This window comes from Balaenoptera musculus, chromosome 5 (genome assembly GCF_009873245.2).
Source record: "Balaenoptera musculus isolate JJ_BM4_2016_0621 chromosome 5, mBalMus1.pri.v3, whole genome shotgun sequence".
Taxonomy (NCBI): Eukaryota; Metazoa; Chordata; class Mammalia; order Artiodactyla; family Balaenopteridae; genus Balaenoptera; species Balaenoptera musculus.
In genome coordinates, this window is record NC_045789.1 from 134815107 (window position 1) to 134839339 (window position 24233).

The 24233-nt window shown below is 37.5% G+C and overlaps 1 protein-coding gene across 2 annotated transcripts in view; it reads right to left on the reverse strand.

Moving 5' to 3' along the window:
- SLC7A11 (solute carrier family 7 member 11) overlaps positions 1 to 23304 on the reverse strand; it is an 89476-nt gene extending 66172 nt beyond the window's left edge. The window contains exons 1-5 of one of the 2 annotated variants that reach the window (XR_005019964.1): positions 22676 to 23282; positions 18953 to 19079; positions 14840 to 14955; positions 7990 to 8115; positions 3363 to 3462 (exon numbers count right to left, since the gene is read on the reverse strand). Coding sequence is in view for 1 of the 2 variants with exons in the window: in XM_036852743.1 (XP_036708638.1) it covers positions 3363 to 3462; positions 7990 to 8115; positions 14840 to 14955; positions 18953 to 19079; positions 22676 to 22952 (746 nt within the window). In the remaining variant the exon portion in view is untranslated. Of the gene's footprint in view, positions 1 to 3362; positions 3463 to 7989; positions 8116 to 14839; positions 14956 to 18952; positions 19080 to 22675 lie in introns of both variants that reach the window. The other variant, XM_036852743.1, reaches the window with a different exon arrangement.
- Positions 23305 to 24233: the final 929 nt, after the last annotated feature.

Consider the following 24233-nt stretch of genomic DNA (forward strand, 5'->3'; position numbering starts at 1 on the left):
GATCTATTGTTCCAGCTTTTCCATGATTGTGTATAAAAGGCACTGCAAAGCTAGCAATGCATTCTGATACCCAACTATGTGAATTATTTTGAAAAGAAGCTTATTCTTTAGATTCGATTTGACACAATGCTACAAAATAATCCCAGCAGGTGCTTTAGATAGACTAAATCCACTGAGGATAGGATTTAAAAGGGAGAAAAAAGACAGACCAAAAAACTATTTTCTATCACACAATTCAAAAAAAAAAAAAAATCCCACCAAGCAATATTTAGCTTTGGATCAGGATATGGGACTGAAATTGATTGAGTTCCCCCGGGCCACAAGGGAGACTGGCGGACATATTTCTCTGAATGCAGACGTTGGCAATAATATAAAAGTTGTTCTGACCCAACTCTGTGACCTGGCTGGGTTAATGATTTCTTTCCCCCTAATCATGTTTCTGTGAAGGAGTTTTCATCATTCTAAAAAGGTCCAGCACTCCTCATAAACCAACAGCCTGCTCTATTCAGATCCAAGGTTTGGCTGTGTCTTGTTCCTATTCAACACATAGGGGATGACTTACTAACGGATCAAGGCCTCCCAGACAACAAGGGTCTTGCTGCGTTTACTTACACCCTGGGTGGTTAACTTCTGAGGACAACAGCTGCTTCTGTCTCCTTATTTGCAATGCGCCCTACACCCTTTTTTTTTTTTTTTTTTTTTTTCTTTTTTTGCATCAAAGATTGTCAGGGCCGGGCAGCACAGGGAGTGGAGGCTTATTATGGCGCCCAATTTATAATTCCACAACCCAGTCTTGTAATTCCGTCATGAAAGACAAAAAAAGGTCAGAGAGGCAGGATCACATTTGGAAAGTGCCTAAACACCCCCTGCTTTGGGAACTCTTTTAGTCTCTATCTTGTTCCATTTATATCCAGATATTAACTTTTTCCTCTGGCACTCCAAACCAACAGACTAGTTCTTCTACACACAGCTCCCTTTTTCTAAGACTGATGGCCACAGATTAACAAGCAGATGATTTCTACCTATCCACAAAGCAGCATTCAGGTAGCAGAACAGCCTGTTGGAGACATAACAGTTACTTATCTGCCCCCTACATTAACCATTGGTAACGCGTAACAGTCCATTTAAAATCCCGGCCTTAATTTCCTACACTATGATTGAACACTCTAGAATACAAGAAAACCAACAGTTTCCTGTTCTTTAAACTAGGATGTGGACATGAGGATTCGACGGGTAAAAGTATGACCAAAGGTTCATGTAGACCCCGTTTACACTGTAAACAGAGTATTGAAATATATTTCTAGGTCCAAGATGGAGTCACTTAACCTCCAAACGCCAAGCCACCTCTGGGCTCTATAATTATTTCCTTGTTTCATACTCATTTTCTATTTTTCTTTTCTTTGCTCCTTACTCTTCATCCTATAAAAACTTCCTGTCCTCCACCCCATTTTGCAGTTCTTTGGACTCATTTATTATCACCGAAATTGTCATTTTTTAATCATTTTAACGAGAGTAACATTTGTGGTTCAGCATCAACAAAACTAAAGGTTAAGATAATAAGATCATTCAAAATGAAAAGAGTCTTTATACTTGGAGAAATCTATCAGCCCTCAAAAGCTTACAGAAGTGGAGAAGATTTGCCCTACATAAAGCAGGTAACCTGAATAGTCAGCACTTAGAGTAGGGGAGTGCGTTGGATAGAAGAATATTGTTAAGATTCCGTGGGAACAGATGCATGGTACTCAGGCAAAAGAAACTTCATTCAGTAGAATTAATCAAATCTCCCTCGTGACGATCTCCACATTCCGCATTCCTGATTGAATACCGCCAAGCCCCCAACACTTGGCTCTAGCTGAAAGCTTTTGTCACCTCCCCACTTGCTCTGGTGTCTCTCGGTGACCCTCCCAGGGCTTGGCTGGTGCCCCAGGGTGCCAGAGCTGTGATCAGGTTGAATAGCCATAGAATAGATGATTCTGCTGCTAACCCTGGGAGCACAATTCCGTTCTATTTTTTTGTTCAGCACCACGTTGTGCTTTGGACAAAAATAAAAAGACTTCAAAAATACTAAGAGTAATGCTTACACGCAATGGCTATCAAAATATTTCGAGAATACACAAATATTTTACACTAGACTTTTTAGAGCTACAGTCTTCTAAGAACTTCAAACATTTGCTTCAAATACCATATTAAAATTTTTAGTTCCTGTACTCTCCTAATTCTCCTCTAGTGCTCTATTTCCATAATTCAGTGAGATTAACAGGGTAAAAAATATTTTTATATTCCATGCATTAGCTGGAAGGTAAGATCCTAAAAACAAAAGAAACAAAAGGAAATTGTATTTGTATTTGAAATGCATTTACATAATTTTTGAGCTAGTGTAGTTCATTATTTTTAGACTCATAGAACATTCTCACAGCAACTGTACAACTATTAGCTCTATAAATAATAAAGAAGAAATATTGCTAGTAATTATTCCCAAACAATGAAATTTAATTGCATTACAATTATTTTGATGTTTAAGCAGTATTTTTCTACCTAATGGGATTTCTTGCAGCAGTCGCTTCAACTAAATCTTATTAGATCAGTAAAATGTAATTAGGAAAAAAATCCCACTCCTGGTCATGATTATTGTTATTCAAGTTCCTGAACAAAGCAAGACATGAATACAAAGCTTTAATGCTTCAACCAGAATGGCATCACAGTTGGACAGGGATTTAAGGAAATATACTTGTGGCACAGTGATTTTATTCATCCTTCCTGCATTTTTTTGTTTTCAAGTGTTGAGGAAATTTTAAGGAATTTGTAAGGTCCTTTAAAATGTAACAGATTATCTAGTACACCTGATTTCACTATCCTGTTTTCTCCTCCCTGCCTTTACAGTACCATTTTACCTCCTGGGAACATCTTACTTATTTCTGTATCTGAATTATTTCCTTCTCATGGGAAGGTTGAGTAAATCAATTAATCACTATTGGGTACATCTCTGTAGCTTCTGCTGGGAGGCTTTCTGACAAAGTATCAATACTAATCTTTAATTTCTTGGGGCGCCCTTATGCCCTTACTGACCCATACTTATAAGTGATTTGTACTGGTTCTCAAGACCCAGCATTTGTTTCTTTTTTACATTATCAGGTTAAATCTGGTAGTTGCCTTGACTGGAAACCTCAGTGATGTTTGTGTTAAGTTGTGTGCACGGTAACTGGCCTGGTGAAGGGAGCCACATCATCTTTCTCACTTCAAGTAAAGCATGTCACACTGGATTATGCCTGTTCACATTTGCCTAGCACCTTGCTTGGCACTTAAAGTGCTTGAAGGAATTAATGAACCATCCAAATCACCAGTTGATAGCGATATCAACTTACCAGCCAGCGTATGCATACATTCCATAATAAAAAGCCAGTGGCAATCCCATAATACTTGCATCTCTTCCGGAAAAGGCATCTTTAAAGTGTTGTGTTTGCCCTACAATAAGAATAGAAAGATTTAGGACTTTTCAAAGAATTGGTTATTATTCATTCTTTAACCATAAACATGAATGGGGGGGAGGAGGGGGGTTGGGAATGAACTATACAGTTTCAGGTCTAGATTTCTTACTCTCTGCTCATTCCCAACTTTATTAATGCTGTATCCATTCTCGAGAAGGAGTCCCAAAAGTATACTGATTTCCACTAACACTACCTCACATTTATTTTAATAAAATCATGGCAAAGAGGAAAATGGCATTTCAAAAACAATCTCTTTTTTAAGCATGCCTCTACTCGTAACAGAGTTTGACCATGAAAGAAGACTAAAGGATCGTCTGTAAACTATAGTTTTTAGGAGTGTGATATAATTCTTAAAAATGATGATAATATAATGCTTGGGAAGAAATATTCAAGGGTCTATCTTCAATGAGGAGGCATGAAACCCAAGAACCACCTTCTCACATCATTTAACTTACTTTCTGCTTTCTCCCTATAGTTCATTGGATACCAACAGGGGTTGGAAAACCCTGTGGAACAAATCTGCTCCGCACCCCCAAGCTTCTTTTGTAAAGAAAGATTTATTGGCTCACAGTTAGGTCCACTTATTTACCTATGACTGATACTATCAGTCTATGGCTAATTTTACTCTCCAGCAGAGCTGATAGTTGTGGCAGAGACCACATGGCACACAAAGTTGAAAACATTTACTATCCGCCCATTTACAGAGAAAGTCTGCAGACCCTTTCCTAGAGAATGGCATGGTTTCCTTCTAGAAACACAAAAGAAACTATACTGAACTCTAAAATAAATAGGTGTAAACAAATTTTTGCATCAACATGTGAACTGAGCACTTTTATTTTTATTTTTTATAAATTTATTTATTTATTTTTGGCTGCATTGGGTCTTCACTGCTGCGTGCGGGCTTTCTCTAGTTGCGGCCAGCAGGGGCTACTCTTCATTGCGGTGCATGGGCTTCTCATTGCGGTGGCTTCTCTTGTTGCGGAGCATGGACTCTAGGCACACGGTCTTCAGTAGTTGTGGCACGCGGGCTCAGTAGTTGTGGCGCACGGGCTTAGGTGCTCCACGGCATATGGGATCTTCCCGAAGCAGGGCTCGAACCCATGTGCCCTGCATTGGCAGGCAGATTCTTAACCACTGCGCCACCAGGGAAGTCCTGGACTGAGCACTTTTATGCATAACCGTTTTCTCTACTTTGTAAATCATAATGGGACTTTTCCTGTATATCTTTTGGATAATTAAAAAATAGAAATTCAGATTTACTTTAGTTAAACAATATTCAAAGTTAAGCATGAAAAGTCTCTATTTCCCAAAGAAAATAGCAAATGAAATGATCTAAATGGGAAATGTGACTTGTTTCAAAACTGGCCTTCCCGTAAGAAAATAAAAGACGGATGGGAGGTAGATGATATACATAAGACCCTTTCTCTCTTCACTCAAATCTCAGTTTTCGCCTACATTGTCCAGACAACAACACATGTATCAATATAACGTGCAAGTTTTGAGACCCAAAATGGAGAATATTGACTTAGCCACTAAATGACTTTCCCCTCAAAGCATCCAATTCCCAAACACAGTTCATTTTTAAAAATGATACTGTCAATTCAGAAATACCTATTTTACAAAAACATCTCTGTGTCCTCATAGAAGGAAAATATAAATACTGGAAACCCTGTAAAAACATCTGTTGCATATTGCTTTACCATGATCTGTGGTCTACTTGGCCTTAAGGGACAATACTCCTAAGAGTGCAGCACTGAATAATCAATAAAAGATATCAAATTTTGTAAAGACTGAATCCCAAGCACAGATCCTGAAAAGGGCCATTTTGAGAGTATTACGAAAGAGAGGTGTTTCTAAGTTTCAGGAATATTTTGGCTGCATAACAGAAGTCTCACGAAGATGAAAGTTATTATATTCAAAGGAAAGTTTAACAAATCCTCATAAGAGAATACAGAACATACAGCTAGTTTCTGGATCTCATTAGATTAGAATAAATGTACAATCTGTGTAAGTAAAATTTTTCTCTTCTTGAAGTTTCATATTAATGTGAGAAATATGTGATAAGTTAGAGACAAAGAGAATCACTGTTTTATAGTAATAGAGTAAATAAACCTGCTGAGAATACTCTCCAAAATATTTAATTTACTTTAAATGTAGTAAAATTCTCAGGTCACTTCTCTGTTAAGTGAGATATAAGGAAACATGGCCACATTAAGCACTGATATTGAAACTGAGCAGTACCCTGTGGGGCCTTCCTGGGGACAGACCACTCCCCATGTCCCCTGCCTCTTGTTTGTAGAAAAGCTTTAACCTTCTAGGCCTTCCCTGAGTTCCAAAGAACAATTTTAATCAGAGAAGTGAGAAAATGCAGAAACAAAGGAAAGCAGTCAAACAAGACAAAACAAAATAGTAATGGTTTAGCCGTAAAACAAACTCAAGGTCTTTTAGTTACTCCTCAAGGGCTATAGATAACATCCTGAGTCATACCCTTGAGTTGTTTTCCAGATACTAAAACCCCCACCAGGTGGAAGGAGCTAACTTCATGATCACCACAATCTTGTGGCCCCCAAACTGGCTGCAACCTGAAGATCGATAATGCTGACCTCTGTGACCTTACCTGTTACCTCCTCATCAACCAATCAGAGAATGGTGCATGAGCTGATCATGCACCCTGTGAGCCTTTCCCTCACACTGTCTTTAAAAAGCCTTTCCTGAAAGCCATCCGGAGGTTCAGGTCTTTTGAGTATGAGCTGCCCATTCTCCTTGCTTGGCCCTGCAATAAACACTGTACTTTCCTTCACCACAACTCGGTGTCAGTAGATTGGCTTTGCTGTGCATCGGGCAAGCAGACCTAAGTTTGGTTCAGTAATGATATAATAAGTATTAAAGGATCATTCTATTGTAATGTGAAAAAACAAATCTAAACAATCTATCATGACTTTTGCTCTCAAGGAATTTGCAATACACTACCATTTGGGCAACCTCACCTCACCTCGCACACATATATAAATAAGTGGTAAAAACTGACTACAGTCTTACATTACATCAAAAAGAAAAAAGAAAAGAAAAAACTCTTTGTTTTAAAGGATAGTATATCATCTTTTGGAACCTAAACTAGAACAAAAGAAGGGTCCATGACCCAGAGTTTCTGCACTTTCCAAAAATGGAAGAAATTCCTTACAGAAGTCTAAAGAGTTAGCTCAGAAAAGGAAAGCAGCAGCAAAACAGATTATTTTCCCTACATTTCTGATGGGTCAGATAAAATATGGGCAGGTCAGCTCTGTGGAGGCCAAGGTGAATTAGAAGAGTGAGCCCACGTCTTCCCTTCAGTGTAAGCTATAGTGTTAAACATCTTCACTGTGTTTACGTTGGCTGAGGTTGCTGGATTTGATGCAAACATTTAGCCAGGAGAGCTCTAAGCTCTCCCACAAGGCTTATTAAATGGACAGCAGCAGCTCCCTTTCCCCAGCTACAGAATGACGAATTGTTCCACTTTTATTACTGTTTAATGCCTCTACCATCAGCAATGATTTTTTTTTGCTTAATTTTGGCATTTCCTTTTGTCTTGTGTAATTCTTCTCTTGCCACTTCATTAAATTTCTCTATAAATTCCCTTTCTTGGAACAGACAATATCAATGTCAACATTAAATACTTAACATGTCCAAGTTATATGTCACTCCTTTACAATTTCATCTCACTTTCCTACTTATTTCCTACCATTGTGCCCACTGTTAGTTAAATAACTCACCTGGACCTCCTTCTCATCCAACAACTTCCCCTGAATCCAAGCAATTGCCTGTGCCTTCTTACCTAGAACTGAAACTCTAAATGACATCACCCTCAACCATCTCATCTTTTCTTATTTAATAGGCAAGTCTATAAGGCAAATACTTCCAGAAAATGATGTTACATTTCCACAGAAATGCAGATTTTACATAAAAATAATGTAACAATAAAACTTACATTTTTACAGCTATCTTTATTGTCAGATAATATTTGTCTTTTTGCGAATGCTATTCCCATATCTGACTCTCCTTCTGTCAAGAATCCATTCTCAAGGTGAAAGGAATAATAACCGTAAAATAATTATTCATCATTTTTCATTATTTTCCAGATATCTTTTTCTCTCTAATCTTTAATACTGTGGTTGAACTACTTTAAGTAAAAATAAGAAGACATATTTATCTGTAGTTAAAACCAATGGCTTATTTTTCTTTCCCCCTTTGTGTTTTCACTACAAATAGTTTAGACCAAGAGAAAATTCACTGATGCCTTATTTTGTTGCTTGGCCCAGTCTTAATCCTCTTGTTGCCATTCAGCTGTAAATACCAACTCAACCCCCAATGTTGCAGGCTTTCGAATCAATTAGATGACAGTACAGAGTCTAAGTTCCATGAACAGAGAGACTAATTAAGGGATTCTGCTAGTACAAGCGAAAGTTAGTGTTAGAAGAGACCAAAAGCAGAAACGTATTTTAAAAAGCATTTACTTTTCAGTCCCTACCTTTAATTAGCTGCATCACTCCAGGGACTATAATGATCAGAATTGCTGTGAGCTTGCAAAAGGTTAGGAAAATCTGGATCCGGGCGCTCCAGCTGACACTCATGCTATTTAGGACCATCACCATAGCTGCAAACAAATAGATGAAGTTAGAAAAGGTGAATCATCACGGGTATGAAGACGTCTTAGGTTGTGGCTCTTCAAAGTGCCATCCGTGAACCAGCAATGTTGCCATTACCTGGAAGCAGTTGAGAAATGCAGAATCTCAGGCACCACACCAGACCTAAGGACTACAAATCTGTATCTCAGCAAGATCTCTAGGTGATTTTTATGCACACCGAAGTTTCAGAGGCTTGGATGAAACCTGTGAACAGTAAGAAGTTCTATCTTGTTCTTTGTATATGTCAATAAGAGTGGACAAATACTGTAGCACCCTAATAATCATATAAAAATACCTTCTAAGCAAATCCCGAAGTCATCACATGCAATGAGACTGTTGAATGTGACTCTTCAGCTTGATAGATCAGGCAACTCTTTCCTCGCTCAGTGATTGATCTTGTGCATAGTTACCTGCCAGCTCGGCATCACACTCAAGAAGGGGCAATGTGTGAGCTGGGACGTGATTCTTCACCTTCAGGACTAGCTGCAGACAGCACTTTTTGCATTTCCTTTCCACTTTCCAATCAGCACAGTCAGGAGTGACTTTCAACCTACCCTAAATGTATAGGCTTCCCAGATATGTTTTGGAACTTGGAAAAAAATGTTACAAGGGCTGAATCCAAAAGAGTTCCCAGATGCACATTGGGTCTGAAGCCAGCAGAATTTCCCTTTCTTGGTGATACCGTCCACAGTGTCCCGAGTAGTATTCAACTATTCACTCTCCCCGCACTGTGGACCATGAGAACCTTGAGGGCAGAACAAGCATTATTCATCTCTGTCTTGCTAGTATCCAGCTTCATCCTTGGCCCAGGAAGATCATCAACATGGTTTTGTTGAATCAGTGAATGAGCTCAGTTTTAAAAAACCACCTTCGGCCAAGAGGAATGAAATGAATGGCGATATTCTCAAACCGTGCCTCCTATACTCTGCTGGGGTGACTTATTCTAGACAGTGGATTTCAACTTTACGCTCTTTCTAAAACCTTATGCTTAGTGTTACTTGCTTCCTCCTCCACTGCCCCAAAAGCTACTTCATACCTGACATTTGTAGTTATTATCTATAAGCTTTATTTTTAAAAAGGTGTATTCTCCCTAAACAAACAACAAAAATGTATGAAAATACTTCTTGGAGGATAAAACCAAACACAGAATTCTTACAGTTCAGGTTGCAATAGGAAGCTTTCCATATGTACAATAATGAGTGATCTTCATAGTTCCAATTGCCTGATACAATCATTAGCTCATTTCAGAATTTAAGAATTGGAGCAAATGTATCAATACAATGTATAATAGCAAAATTTAAAAAATAACCTAGCCCCCTAAAGGAAGGCTAATTAAAGTATACCTTTTTAAGGGTTTATTATGCAGCCATTTAAAATCATGATGCAGTTAAATATTTATTACACGAAAGATTGTTCATGACGTTTTACTGACCAATACAGCAAATTACAGAGAGATGGGTAGATGATAAATTGATAGGTAGATAGAAAGATAGATAAAGACACAAAGACAGAGAGAAAGGAACGGAAAAATTCTGAATGAGTGTTTACCAAAACATTAACAGAAGTTATCTATAGATGATAGAATACTGAATAACTTTCAAGTTTAAAATTTTATTTTTCTACATGATTTAAAATAATTTTTATAATGAAGTATTAAGTAAAAAAATCAATAAAAGCAATTTTCGTTTTTGAAAACAACTCAAAGATGGGAAGAATAAGGGACCATGAAAAGTTAGATAGGAGGTTACTAATGAAGAAATGTTTCAAAGAAATAATGATGAGAATGATTAGAAAGGCTTGAGCCCTGAATAAGCTACATGGGAAGCTAAGAGAAATATTTTATCTATGTTTGAAGCTGGAAACATGAAGAAATAGACAGGTCGATTGCTAATCACCAAGTGCATTATTTTATCAGTGAAAAGATAAAAGATAATTATTTTCCTCTCCCCTATACAAAGCACTTATATATTGAGAATAATTTAATGCAACTCTGTGCTCATCTTCATCATCCAGTGATTCTTTTCCTTTTTCTATGTAAATTACTCTGTGATAAATGAGTCGTGATAAGAAAGGGATTATTTTTTTAGTTAAGGAGATTCAGCACTGATCTGAAAATAATTGGGTGCATGTTCCCACCAACAACAAAAGAGCACTGTTTTCTTTTAACTAGAGCTCCTAAAACCCCAAACACTATTTTTGAGAGTACTCCACAATAGAAAAGAGCTGTTGTAAGGAGAGGAGGGGAGAAAGACGAGGAAGGAGAAAAAGGAATAGAGGGAGGGAGGATAGGAAGGAAGAAAAAGAAGAAAGGGAGGGAGGGAGGAAGGGGGAGGGAAAAGAGAGAGGCATTCTCATATTTAGAACCTCTATATATTTGGGAAGAGGAAAGAAGGTTTGTTACGTTCATAAAGAGCGTAGGCATTACATTCAATGTCTATTGAAATAGAAAAAAAATGAGTTTTGGGAATTTTATATTTTGTAAAGTTTTCTTAGAAAAATGGAAGACAAAATCAAACAAATATTATGACTGGATAATCTCACCTTGCTTTCCTCTCAGACAGCTGAAATAAAAATTCTGGCTAAGCCTGATTTCTCTCAAAGGTTTCTCAAAACCCTGCTTTATCTGAGCATCCAGACATTGCCCTCATTATTCCCTACCCCAAATTCCAGCTGAGATGTACCTCTATGACCCTGAAGGGATACAGCTTAACAAGTAACAAGGTAGCCAGTACAGAGGCACTGTGAAGGTCCTCCAGTGGCTAGAACTGCTGTTTCATCATGTGTCTTTACAGAGAAATTTAAGTCTACGTATATTGCTTATCCAACAATACTGAAAAGGGATTTGGGATTCACTAAACGCAAGTTTTCAGAGTTTCTGAAACAACATCTACAATATTTTGGTTTTTATACACTATCTATCCACATTGTAATCATGAAAGAAATCTGAACAAGCTTTCAGCCTAGCTTTACTTCCTTTGAATAATGATTGCTAATTTCATGCATTAAGAATTACCTGTATCAATTTGGGCTTATTATTATTATTATTATTATTATTATTGCTTACCTTAAATGTTACCAAAATGAAAACAGAGGGACATATAGTTTTTATTTATTTATTAATGATGCCGTTTCCTAAGAACTGAAGTGCAGCAACAGCAACGAGGAGTGTTAAAAACTGGTACCATGATTTAAGGACTGGCAAGTATTTCTTTCTGCACTTCCGTAATTCAAGTCTGTCTTTTGTTTTGCAGAGTGAGATTACTGAGCCTGGATATATTGGGTTATCTCCCAGGTTCAGGTTCTCCCTGGCTTCTGGCTTCTGACTGCTCTGTGCTAAACTGGTAAAATATACGGACACCATATGGATGCGACATGGTGAGCTAAAGTGAATTGTTCCACTGTTCTTTGTAGCAGCTGCCCGGGTCGCCTCTATCTCTTTGTTTGCATTCGTTTCCTGGATACATTAATTTCGGATAGGTTTTTAGCAATAAACAACCTTTATAAAGCAGAGAGACTATATCTAGGATCTCACTATTAGGAATTAAAATGGTAAGCCTTAAATAAATATATACTATTGTTATATGACAGACATTGTACAAGGACCTTACATGGATAATGTTGTTTAATCCTATCTCTATGAAGTGGTTACCATCACTGGTGTTATTTTTCTGATGAGCAGCTGAGAATCCAGATATTACTTAACTTGCCCGTGTTCACGAAGGTAAGGTGTAAAGATAGGATTGAAGCCAAGTAAGCTGACCCCAGAGTCCACACTTTTACCAGTCGTTCACAGATAACAATGAGGAAGTAGCTCAAAAGACACATACCATCTCACTACTATACCTAGCTATTCCAAACTCCCGGTAACTCTTCCTTTCTGCTAAGGTTCATGTTTATCTTGGCTGGGATTTCAGGACACTTTGATTTCACATTTTATTTCTCATCCTCCTGAAGGGTATAGTTGCTGTTCTGCACTCCTTATATATTTCAATACGACATGTATTTACCTAAGAATTGGTTGTCATGGTATCTAGTTACGGTAGAAAAGGAGTAGGGATAGCCCAATTTCAGATTTATAAAGAGCCACTCCATGTACAATGTTTGAGAAGCTAGCACAGAACTGGGCCTAGAGTTTCTTTCATGTAATTTAATGATGCCAGGAAAGTACAGTTTTAGAAAAGAAAGTACAGTACTGCATTTGTAGAAATGGCTATTTCTTTTTCTCACATCGCAATCATTAGTGTTACTTTGTTTGCTTCCCCCAATTACTCCCACAGGTTATGGGAAGAAGGTAGGGCTCTTTACTCACCTACGTAAACTAAACTAGTAAGAAAATTGAGACGGAGAGAGAGGTTGTTACGGATGCATCTGGGACTAGATCCCACATTTTAAGGAAAGTATTTTTATTATAATATTCTGCCATTCGAGTGTATACTTAAACAGGGTCTAGTTTCAGGAGAGCAGAACCAAAAAACTAAATATCATTTCAAATATTGAACATACTTCAATGTTTATTGAAGCTACAAGGAGAGTGAAAATTCATGGAGTTCCATAGACGTTAAAGGGAGTAATGTCAGTATTGGGCTAGAGGAGAGAAGACAAATATGAATATATAAGATTTCCCCGTTCAACTTCCATGGGCCTGATACATTTACCAGAATGGACAAGATTTGGGGTAAGCCAAAACTTTTCATTTTTATTAATTTGACAGAAACGAAGTAAAGTACTTTTAAAAGGGGAGGGGGTGAATTAGTATTTAGTAATGCCCCCCTACCACCCCACTCTCATTTCTCAAGTGGTTGGTTAAGGCACTCTGCTAAGTCTTAAAAATGTGACTAATTTCATCCTTCCACAGCCATTCAAGATAAATTATCTTTTCACAGGTATTTTACCAATAAATAAAACCGATGCTTAAAGAGGTTTAATATTTAGCCCTAAATCACATAACTAAGAAATTATGACACTAACTTTCAATTCCAGGCAGTTTGCCTCCAGAGCCTGAGTTATCACCACTATGCTAAGATGGTTCAAAAATTCAAAAATTCAAAAATTAATGGTGTTAGATCGGAGCAAACTATTTACCTCCATCTTCCTGCTGCCTGAGAGACCTGAAGATGTGTAATCCTCCAAGTTTAACACACAGGCATTCCATTGGCTTCTCTACTAGAGAAAAATTTTTAGACCTCTTCTCGTAAAAATCAGTTGTCAATAAATATTTACTGAGCACAAACAACATGCTAGATGCTATGGGAAGGGCTGGAAACCCAGCAGTGAGTAAGGCCCTGGTCTCATGGAATTTGAGGAGATGTTTTCCCACAAGAGTATAAACAGCTACCATTTGTAACTTCATTCTTAAAAAATTTCTGGCATTCTCCAAAACACTTTATATACATTGTCTCTTTTACTATCGTTTAATCTTCACAAGACACCTGATGAGACTGGGCACGATTTAAAGGTAAGAACACTGAGGTGCAGAAAGTTGAAGTGATGTGTCCCCAAGTCTCACATCTGTAGTATGTATCAAGGGCAAGATGAATCAAGAACACCATTACCTTTCCAGAACTCAGAAATGCCTAATTTGAGTATCTTTCTTTGTCTCCCTTCAAAGATTTCACCGAACAATTATTTGTGTATGTTCCATGAATTAAGGGGGAGAATCCAGGATGAACCTACTTAAGTTCAGAAATACATGTACCCAGCACTAGAGATATTCTATGTGCAATTCCTAACTCTTTCCTGCTAACTAACCACTCACCCCTCTACTGTCAGATGTTCATCTCTCTCTTCGTTGTTCTATTGAAATACTTCAGCCATGTATAACTACAAATTCTTTCATGGGTATGTAGTTCAATTATTCCTGGGGAGCTCTCTATCTCCAAGTAGGTCAAACTTAATCAAGTGGGATCATATTGATTCTGAAAACAGTGATTCAGTTAGTATCTACAAGTAAGTGATCATCTCCGATCATATTTAAGAGTTTGGAATGTCGACTCTTATAACAGGAAGTTAGAGTCATATTGGGCTTCATATCACTTATATCATGTTGGCCATGTTCCTCTTTTTTAATTTCCTTTTTTAAAAAAAGTTCTAATATCTGTGCCCATTGGTGAAAATGAACAACTTCCTAATTTAGAGACAATAAAGAAGACTCCTAGTTGAGAAACACTACTAATAATCAAATACTGGAAGAAGACTCTTGTGACCATCGATGGACAGCTAAAATCCTAACACTGAGAGTGACAGCTGCTAACACTAGAAAATGGATGAACACTACACACACCCAACACACAAACACCATTCCATGAGGCTAAGTGCGTTAAAATTCAACATGTTATCGGTGAGGAAGGATATTTTCTAATACAGAATCCATTTAAAAATTGGGTTTTCATTTGTAAAAGTCTCTTTTTAGGTACAATCCAGTTACTATTTTACTAACAAAGTGGTTTTGTTTGCCTATTTTAAAAACTTAGCCGTCATAGCTACTGACCCAGTGCAAAACGGGCATGTAATGTCATATCAGGCATCACTCCAACTCCTTATTCTTTTCTTTGTTTTCCAACACAAACTCGGCAATGAACTGTAAGCAAGAAGAACACTATGTGGGGAGCAGTCCCACCACATAAAAAGTCTCAAGAAACTTTGTCTCCAATGACTTTTGTAGGGATTTTTCATATTTACACCTGTGATACTCACTTATGCCCACAGCTGTAATGAGCTTGACTGCAAGTTCAGGAATCTCACACTGAATGAAAAATGGTTCCAGAAGGTACCGTCCAAAGGCCAGAGATATCACAGCAGTGGCTGCAGGGCTAGAAAAAAAAAAAACATATTTAGGTTAACTACAGAAAAAAAAAATAGCATCTTCACTAAACTTTTTCTACCTTGAGGTGATATTATTCAGCATATGAAACATATTAAATAGGGAAGTCTGTGATTTTCAGAACTCCATATTTGATTAGGTTGTCATAGACATTCCAAATGAAATATTGTCTACAGTTTTGGTGGTTACTTTTTAAACTTCACATCTCCTTGGGTACAAGGCTGGGTACAGTCAGTTTTGCCCCTGCCTTCCCATATTTGACTTTTTCTTAAAAATTTAGTTTATTACTTGAGATCCTGACAGAGGTGGGCCTCACAAGAAGCAATCTTCTTTCTCAGTAAGTCAACAATTAAACTCCAGCACAGTATGAATGCATTAACAGTGCAGGTCTAATGGGTTGGGGCATGGTCAGAAAAGGAACACAAAACTCACCTTAAAAAAATTAGTACTAATAAGTGTTCATTGCAAATATATGCTTATGTGCTTGATATCGTATTAGTCTTGGTTTTCCATACAGACCAAAACTTGAAGAGCCAAGTGATTATTCTTAATTCCACAGAAATATTTAGATGCAAAGTATACGTTGAAAAATAAAAGTACTCTTGTAATTTTACAAATGGAGAAAACATGCATGAAATAAGAAAATGCAATAACTTCAGGTATATAGTGAAATAGGTAACAAACCATTCTATCTTAATTTTTCAACTATTTCTATGCAAAAATTACAGATGCCTTTTCAGTTTAAATATATCTATATATGAATGTATATCTGTTAGATACACAGGCAAGTCCATGATATTACCTACTTTGTCCTGCCTGCCTTCCCTTTCAGCTTATCTTCCTTCTCATGGTTATACAACACCCATGTCCAACTCCTAACTGTCAGAAAACCAACCACCATTATGTGTTCCAACCTTGACCTGCCAGTACTAGCATGACAGATTTCTTGATTTTTTTTTCTTTTCCAAGAGAACCTCCTCCTCACCCCAACAAGATTATTTTTCTCGGTCGCCATCATTTATAAATTTTTGACATATAAATTAAAATCTGATCATGACATCTTAGTGCTTTCAAAACATGCTCAGGATATGCAAAAACTCTTCAATTCAAGGCTCTATCTGCTCTAAGCTTTTCCTTCCTCTTCAGTGTGCTTCTTCCCACACATGGATATGAATACCCTTTGCCTGAGACCCCTGCAACTCACTGATGGTTTCGTATACCTCAGGTCTTAGTTCAGTCTTTTGCCCAAGGAAGCTTCTCCAGTCCTCTGATTGGGTTAGATCTCCCGGAGTATATTCTCTTCCGGAACCTCATGGCTTCTCTTTCACAGTGTGTATCACAGTAGTAACTTTATATTCTCTTATGTGATGTCTTGATTCATAACTATTTCCCTCATTTGACCCTGAGATCCATGTGTACAAGGCTGTGTCCATCTTAATCATTATTTCATCTTCAGTGTATAGTATAGTGTCTGTCATACAGTAGAAACCCAATGAATATTGAATATATAGTGAATGTGTGAATTCAATCAAATGACCCCTGATGTGTGATTTTTTTTCCTTAAGATTTGTTTTTACAGACTAATTCTGACAAGAGTGACTTAATCTGATGTACAATTTTAATAGTAAGTTTTTAGGTACCATGGGTGTTTTCAATGGAAGAGAAATGTTAAAGTACCTAGGTATCTTGTCACCCCTCAAGCCATTCATTACTCTGCCTATCTGAGAAACCAGTTGAGTAACGTGAGTCCATTATTACAAAGAAATATAAGAACCATTAAAAAAGCTTCTAGAATATATCTAGGTAATTTCTTCTGTAAACACACACACACACACACACACACCCCCCACGAAGTAGCTCTCCTGTGATTAAAGTAACATTTGATTATGAGCTGCTTGAGAATAGGAACCATGGCTCACGCCACTTCAGGTCTCTTTAACTTGCCATTCACCATTCAGTAGTAGTTTGTGGAATGAATAAGTGAATGCATAAGCACTGTATTGGTGCTACTACTGCAAATGGAATAATCATGCTCATCATATTGCCAATACAATCAGCCAATACATGACTAAAGCAGGACTCAAGTCCAGCTACATCAGGCTCCAAAAGCCTACTGTCCTGACAGGCCAGCACTCTAAATAAGTAGTGTAGTCATCTGAATGCTGAGTATGTTGTATTCAAAATATTATAACCTTAATCTTTCAGTTACTTGTTCAAAAAGAATTTAATATCTGATAATCAGGGCACTGAAGTAAGTAGTATAAGGGTTACAAAAAGGTGAGAGACCTGGTCTTACATGCTTGAAATACTTGCAGTTTTAACAGGGAAACAGAGCATGGATTCCTAAAATATTAAGTAAGGTTATATGACTCAATGTCAAATGAGAAGAAGAGACTGCATTTTTTTCAGAAGAATTAAGAGAGGAAAGACATACTATAAACTAGGGTGAACAGGAAATTAACTGTGGAAATGATAGAATTTAAGTTGACCTTTGAAGAGTAATATTCAGATTATCAGAAAAGAGTGGAAGGCACATCCCGGGCAAATCCCAGAGTTTAGAAAAGGAACAAAATACCTCTTTATCATTATTTCATTATAATAAATTTTAAATAATGCAGAATTGTCTAAAATGAGAACAGATTTAACAAAGAAGTAGATACTACTCTAAGCTCTTTGATAAAAAAGAGACTCCTAGAACTATAAAAACCAAGATTAGTATTAAGTCAATACTTATTAGCTCTGCATTTGCCACTTAGCCCCACATGACAGGATAAAAGCTCACAGGAGCTCTCAGCTGTGTAAGTTTGATAAGTTTACAGTAAGAGCAAGTTTCTCTACTGATTTATGTTAAACTCTGCAATCAGAATGTGCTAACCACGTTTCATGGATGCCATTTGCCTTCAGGATACTTTTAAACTTCTCAGGTGACATCATAAGTTTCCCACAAAGTTGGAGGAAATTTGCTGTTCAGAGTGACTTAGCATTATTTGGTTTGATTTTAAACCAGGGCAATCAGGAAGAGGAACGTATTCTTACAACAATAAACTCAAAAAAGCTTTTCGCAACTGTAGTTCACTGATTTGTTTAAGATGAGGACATGAGTCATCTGTGACAGTGAAGTTTTGTTCTTTTATAGAGTATAAAACTTGGTAACGGGCTTCCCTGGTGGTCCAGTGGTTAAGAATCCGCCTGCCAATGCAGGGGACATGGGTTCAAGCCCTTGTCCAGGAAGATCCTACATGCTGCGGAGCAACTAAGCCCATGCGCCATAACTACTGAGCCTGCGCTCTAGAGCCCGCATGCCACAACTACTGAGCCCATGTTCCACAACTACTGAAGCCCGCATGCCTAGATCTTGTGCTCCACAACAAGAGAAGCCACTGCAATGAGCAGCCCACGCACCGTAATGATGAGTAGCCCCCGCTCGCCACAACTAGAGAAAGCCCGCGTGCAGCAATGAAGACCCAATGCAGCCAAAAAAAAAAAAAAACAAACTTGGTGACATACTAAATTGTTAGGAACAGAAGTTTCCTAGTCACAAAAACTGAGTAAACTAAGATGGCTTAATGGTGTAATCTACAAGAAGAAAAACACAAGTTCCTATAACATAACATTTAATTTTGTCTAATTACGATTTACAATCAAACAAAAGGTCTGATTTATCAAGGTAGATTTTGATGCTTCATATCCTTTTCAAGTCAGCATCTGTCCTGAAAATGTCATGGAGAATAATTGAATATTAACAAAAAGCAGATGCTTTAAAAGTTTGGCAGGGTTGGCAAACTACCGCCAGTGGCAAAATTGCATTAAACACATTAATTGAGAAAGGTATTCCATCACAGATTTTATGTCCTGAAGGAGACATGTTTACCGCATAATCACATGACATGTATATTTCTAACTACTTAAAAATAATCAAGGTGATTAAAAAATGGTATAATGAATAGGTTTATTTTTCCTTAATTCTTTTGTATGTAGATTCTTACCGTATAATGAGCAGTTCTACCCAGACTCGCACAAAAGCTGGTAATGGGCCAAAGACTTCCAGAATGTATGTGTAATGACCACCAGATTTCCTTATAGTTGTTCCCAGTTCAGCATAGGACAAGGCTCCTGTGAAATATTTATAATAAAAAGGTGAAAAGTTAAAATATTACCAAGTCATCCAGCAGTAGAATGGATACAACAATGTTTCTGTTGTGTGAGATGTTACTACATCCTTTGATCTGAATGACATCCTTTTTCAAAATTAATAACAGTCATCGAATTCCTAAGAGCCTCCAGATTCCTCTTGTAACTTCCTCACATTTGAGATCTAGTTCATTCTATTCAAACAATGTAATTTTACTTGAAATAGTAAGAACAAACTTCTAAAACAATATCATATTATTAAGAATTTTGAATCTCAAACCTGACAACAAGAGAAAAAGAGTAGATGGATGCCAATATTACTAACCTATTTTTCAAAGAACTTCACATCAAGACAAGGAATTATCACAAATTGACCTTATTATATTGAGAATCCTTTAAATAAATGATATTTCTGTGGCATATCAAAATAAGTAAGATTCATCTGTTCTCCAGAGAAGTATGGACTCAAGGCTCTGGAAGGCTTCATTTAATTTGTAGGATATGTTTTGTTTGTCAACAAAATGAATTTTGACACAGATATTCTGTTTTTAGGAAAGTTTTTCTTGCATGTCTTCGAAGTACACACTATGTATGGCTGAAATAACACATACTTTTAAAAAAGAGGTGCTATGACATATTTACATACATTAGGTAAAATTAACTATAGACCAAATTTTAACATTTAGCAATAAACTTCGCACAGAGTTGAGCAAGTTATATAATCTCCCCAAACCTCAGTTTCATCCTCTGTAAAATAAAGATCTTAATTCTCACATCACAAGGAGTTTGTGTGTTTAAATATAAAATGGGTGCCAAGGACACTGCTGGGCCTGACACACAGAAAGCACCTCATGAAATACAGCTATACCTACTAATGTGAGCAATTAATTTCCAAGAAAATGAAAAATATATTTTGACATTATGTGAAAAGTTCTATCCATACTGCTAAGTACTCAAATGTAAGAGATAATTTCTGCCTGGCCTGCTCTGGGGACTCAAAGTGTGGGAAATTATTACTAATGAGTAAAGCTTCAGGTAGAACTGTCCAACGTGAATGTAATTTGGATATTCAGCAAAATCTTAGTGTCAGTTATTGTATTTCTGTATCACTTATTGTATTCTTGAACCTAGTACTGTATCAGAGTCACCTGGGGAGAATTTTTTATTTAAAAACAAACAAAAAACAAATGCTAAGGCTATACCCCAGACCTACTCTCTAACCCAGAGAGGCCAGACTCTCCAATAGAGGCATCCAAGAAAATCTATTATTTTAAAATTCACACAGGTTAATTTTAAAGTAACTAGTCTACAGATTGATATTTGGGGATCACTGATACAGCCTGTCTGTTTATAACTAATTGTAACTAGTTGCAATTCACTCTCTGTTGGAAACCAGTCACCATGTTGGTAGGCTGTACAAAGAAGCAGCCAATATAAAATGTTATTGGAAAGTGTCTTAAGTACCTCAGAATTTATCCCCCAAGAATCAATACCTAGACCTTTGTATGCTTTGCTGAAACTCCAGGATAGTTGCCCCAGGTTTAAATCGAGTTCTGGAGAAATGAAATTTTCATTTAAAGGTCTCAAGCTCCATAACCATTTTACCCAGATGAAAAAAGTTCAAAATAGGTTGTAAGAATCCATGTATTGACCCTGGCTTTAAAAAAAACCTGTAAATCCAATATACAGATTCTTTACTCTTAGTCCCAGAGTTCTAGAGTTCTAAGACAAAGGATTTTTTTCCTGATATTTTGTTTTGCTTCCTGTTAAGAAGGCACTCCTATCAAAAGTTCCTAGTAACTTAAGTGATAAATGCAATGCAAATATAGATAAGTAGGTTAGTACAGGAGTACTCTCCCTGCAGTTAGTAATCAAAGAATACCAACTCAAGTATAAACTTAGCTAGTCCCTTTAGCTTTTTTTTTTTTTTTTTCCCTGAACTTCTTGAGATGATATACTTATGCAGAAGTATATTTTCTTAGTACAGGTCAACATGACTTTCATCACTTTAACTAGTTAATGCTCAGAGCCATCCATTTTATTATATCTGAATAACCTTTTATTGCATACGAAAATGGAATCACATAGTGCGAGCTGCATGCACACAGTCTGCAAAATCCAGGAAACTGGTTATGGTTTCTCCTATCAGACACTGATTTGTTCTGAATATACCATGTGTTGGAGAAGATTAAAGGCTGAGGAGGCACAGTCATTTAGAAAGATCAACAGCTAAGTTTCCCTTTGTTCATCTATAAACGTACATGCCACACCATATGAATACCACGAACTCTTTGTAAGCTAAAATAACCCAAAAAGAATTCCTCTGTAGGTCTTTCTATATAGCTTTTGTTTTAACAAGTTTTATTTAAAATACCTTCTTCCTAATAACGGAAGTTTGAGTTCTCTAGATGAATGCTCAAACCAACGCTGAAAACACTGCAAGGCCTTAAGAATAAATAGATTGGTCCGTGTAGGACCAAGAGTTAGTACTTGGTCCTAGAGTTTGGACAAAGAACAGTATCTTTTGAAATCAGAATACACTGTTTGCCAGAGAAGAGCAAATATGTCTTAGACATTTTTCTCATAACATAAATAAAATTTAATTTTCTTGACCATTCACCAGTTTTTGTCACCTTCACAACTAACCCAGGTAGCTTTCTAGTAATGTGCCCACCTCATGAGGGGACATTTATTACCTCTTTACTATTAATTATCAAGTCAATAAAAGAGATCTAGATTTTGAAGAAAAATTAATAATCATACTTCTTCTACCAGTTCTGTTTAGACTAACTCAGCAGACAGGTGGACCAATGACCTGTGTCTCTGAAGACCAAGTGAACTAGAAATGAAGAAAACAGAGCTGGGCAAACACAGCAAACTAACACCCAATTCCGATTTTACAATTTATATTGCAAAGGTTTATGGGTACTGGGGAGAGATGAAAAGTCGAAAAAAATGTGAAATATGCTCAGACCCTTGCAATAGTCTCATTTACAAAAGGAATTGAGTTATATGCCATCTCACTTCTTTCCACAATAAGGACTTTTGAAAGAATACTGGGAACTGACAAGCGCATGAAGCTAAAACATTAAAAAGGAAAAGACTGCCACCCATTTGTTTTGCCAATAAAAAGTCAGTAAAACTTCTGCTGACACTCAGTTCTGTGTCTAAACAGGCCACACCGGGTTTCACTTCACAGGTGTTTCATTCAGTGCTCCAGCTGCCAAGATGCCCCAAACACAGGTAACTGAGCACGAATGCCTGGTACAGAAAGCTTGCCTGAATTTTACTGGGTCATCAAAGCGAGCCTCGACGTTCATTGCCACAGGGAAAAATCAGAAAATAATCTATCTTAGTCAGCAAAAAGCGAGCACAGCCCACAGGTCGCAATTTCAGGGAATTCAGGATTCTGCCAACAGTGGAGAGCGTGCGTGGAGAGTTCGCATACCTCCCCCCAGATCAGAAAACCTGGGGGAGCCTTGGCCATTCATTCCCTCCTTAGAAATCACCCTCTGTCCTCCCAGAGAGCACGGCACCCAGCCCCACAGACACACCCCCAGAGAAGCAGCAACACTCACCAAACAGTGACAGGACCCCGCAGACCGTCCAGACCACCAGGGACAAGCCCACGCTGCCCGTGTTCTGGAGCACGCCCTTAGGAGAGATGAAGATTCCTGCTCCGATGATGGTGCCGATGATGATGGAGACCCCTCTTAACAGACTGATTTTCCTCTTCAGCACAACTTTCTCCTGCCCAGGTGGCTCCTTGCCGCCCGGGGAAGACAGCCTCGCGTTAACACTGCCCTGCAGGTAACCCCCATTGGAGATGGTGGATGCCGCAGGCTTTCTGACCATGGTAGTGACCCGCAGGGGAAAAAAGGAGACAGAGCAAAAGAAAAAAAAAAAAAAAAATTAAAAGAATAAAACCTCCAAACTTTCAACTTTGGTGTCTCTTGGGGTGACTGACCGATCTGATCACTTCCTCTTTGCGTTCAGATCCTTTCTCAGCGCTAGTGTGCTCCCAGGTAAAAACTCTTAAGGTGTATTCTCGCCTTCCGCAATCTAATTACTCACAGGAACACCTGTGTGTTCGTTCATGGTGTTCTCGTTCCTCCACCTCCCGACTACCTCTGCTGCTGCGGCTGCGGCTGCCGCCCTATCATTACAGCCCAGCTCAACTTCCTCATGGGCTGGTATTTAAGCTTCTGCCTGTCACACCAACTTACTCCAGCTACATGATGATGCAAATTCTCCAGGTTTGCATCAGCCACATGAGAAGGCTCCAGCATTACTCAGCTCTTTTTTTTTTTTTTTTTACCACGAGCAGCAAGTTGCTCAACTGACCAAAGCTTTCAGAGAACAAAGCACACTCTTAACAGGGATCTTAACCAATCCAGAAGTAGTAAATTCGGAACAGACCTTCCCAGAGATTTCAAGCAACTCCTAGTGAGGGACAAAAGCTCTTCACTCGAAAAGAAAATGAAAAATGAAACAGGAAATGATCACTGTGTTGAAAGGAGTTTCTTTTCTTGAACGTACAAATAAAATAGTTTATACCAACCTTTTGATCACAGAACAGATCTCAAAGCTGCACTGTTTATAACAACAGAATTTAGATTTCGTGATGCTTCCTGCTTATTTAAATTTCTTTTTATTTTTGGGTTTCCTAGCAACACGGTCAAATCTAATATTTACAAACCTAGAATGATTCTGTATAGCTGCCGTCAGTTTTACTTAACATTAAAAGATAAAAATGATTTCTTACTACCCATAATAACACCAGTACTTAAAATTGCCATCTGAGTGTGACTACTTCAAAAATTACAGTGACTCCAGAAAAGAGTCATTTTCTGATTCTCATAAGTGCTAGGTGATCTCCTAAACTAAGTAAAAGATACACTCTTCATTTGCATGTTGTTCCAACAAATTACACACACGAAAAAATCTAATTTCAAAATTAAGCAAAATTTACAATGATATAAAAACATGCATATAACAAAGGCTTGAAAAGGGATACACAGAATAAAATTGAGGAAAGTGTTAAGATTACATAGGAATTTTTTCTAAAGTATAGCAACTATTGTTATATTATGATTATAAACTTAGAATTAATTAGAAATATAAGCTAAGATTAAA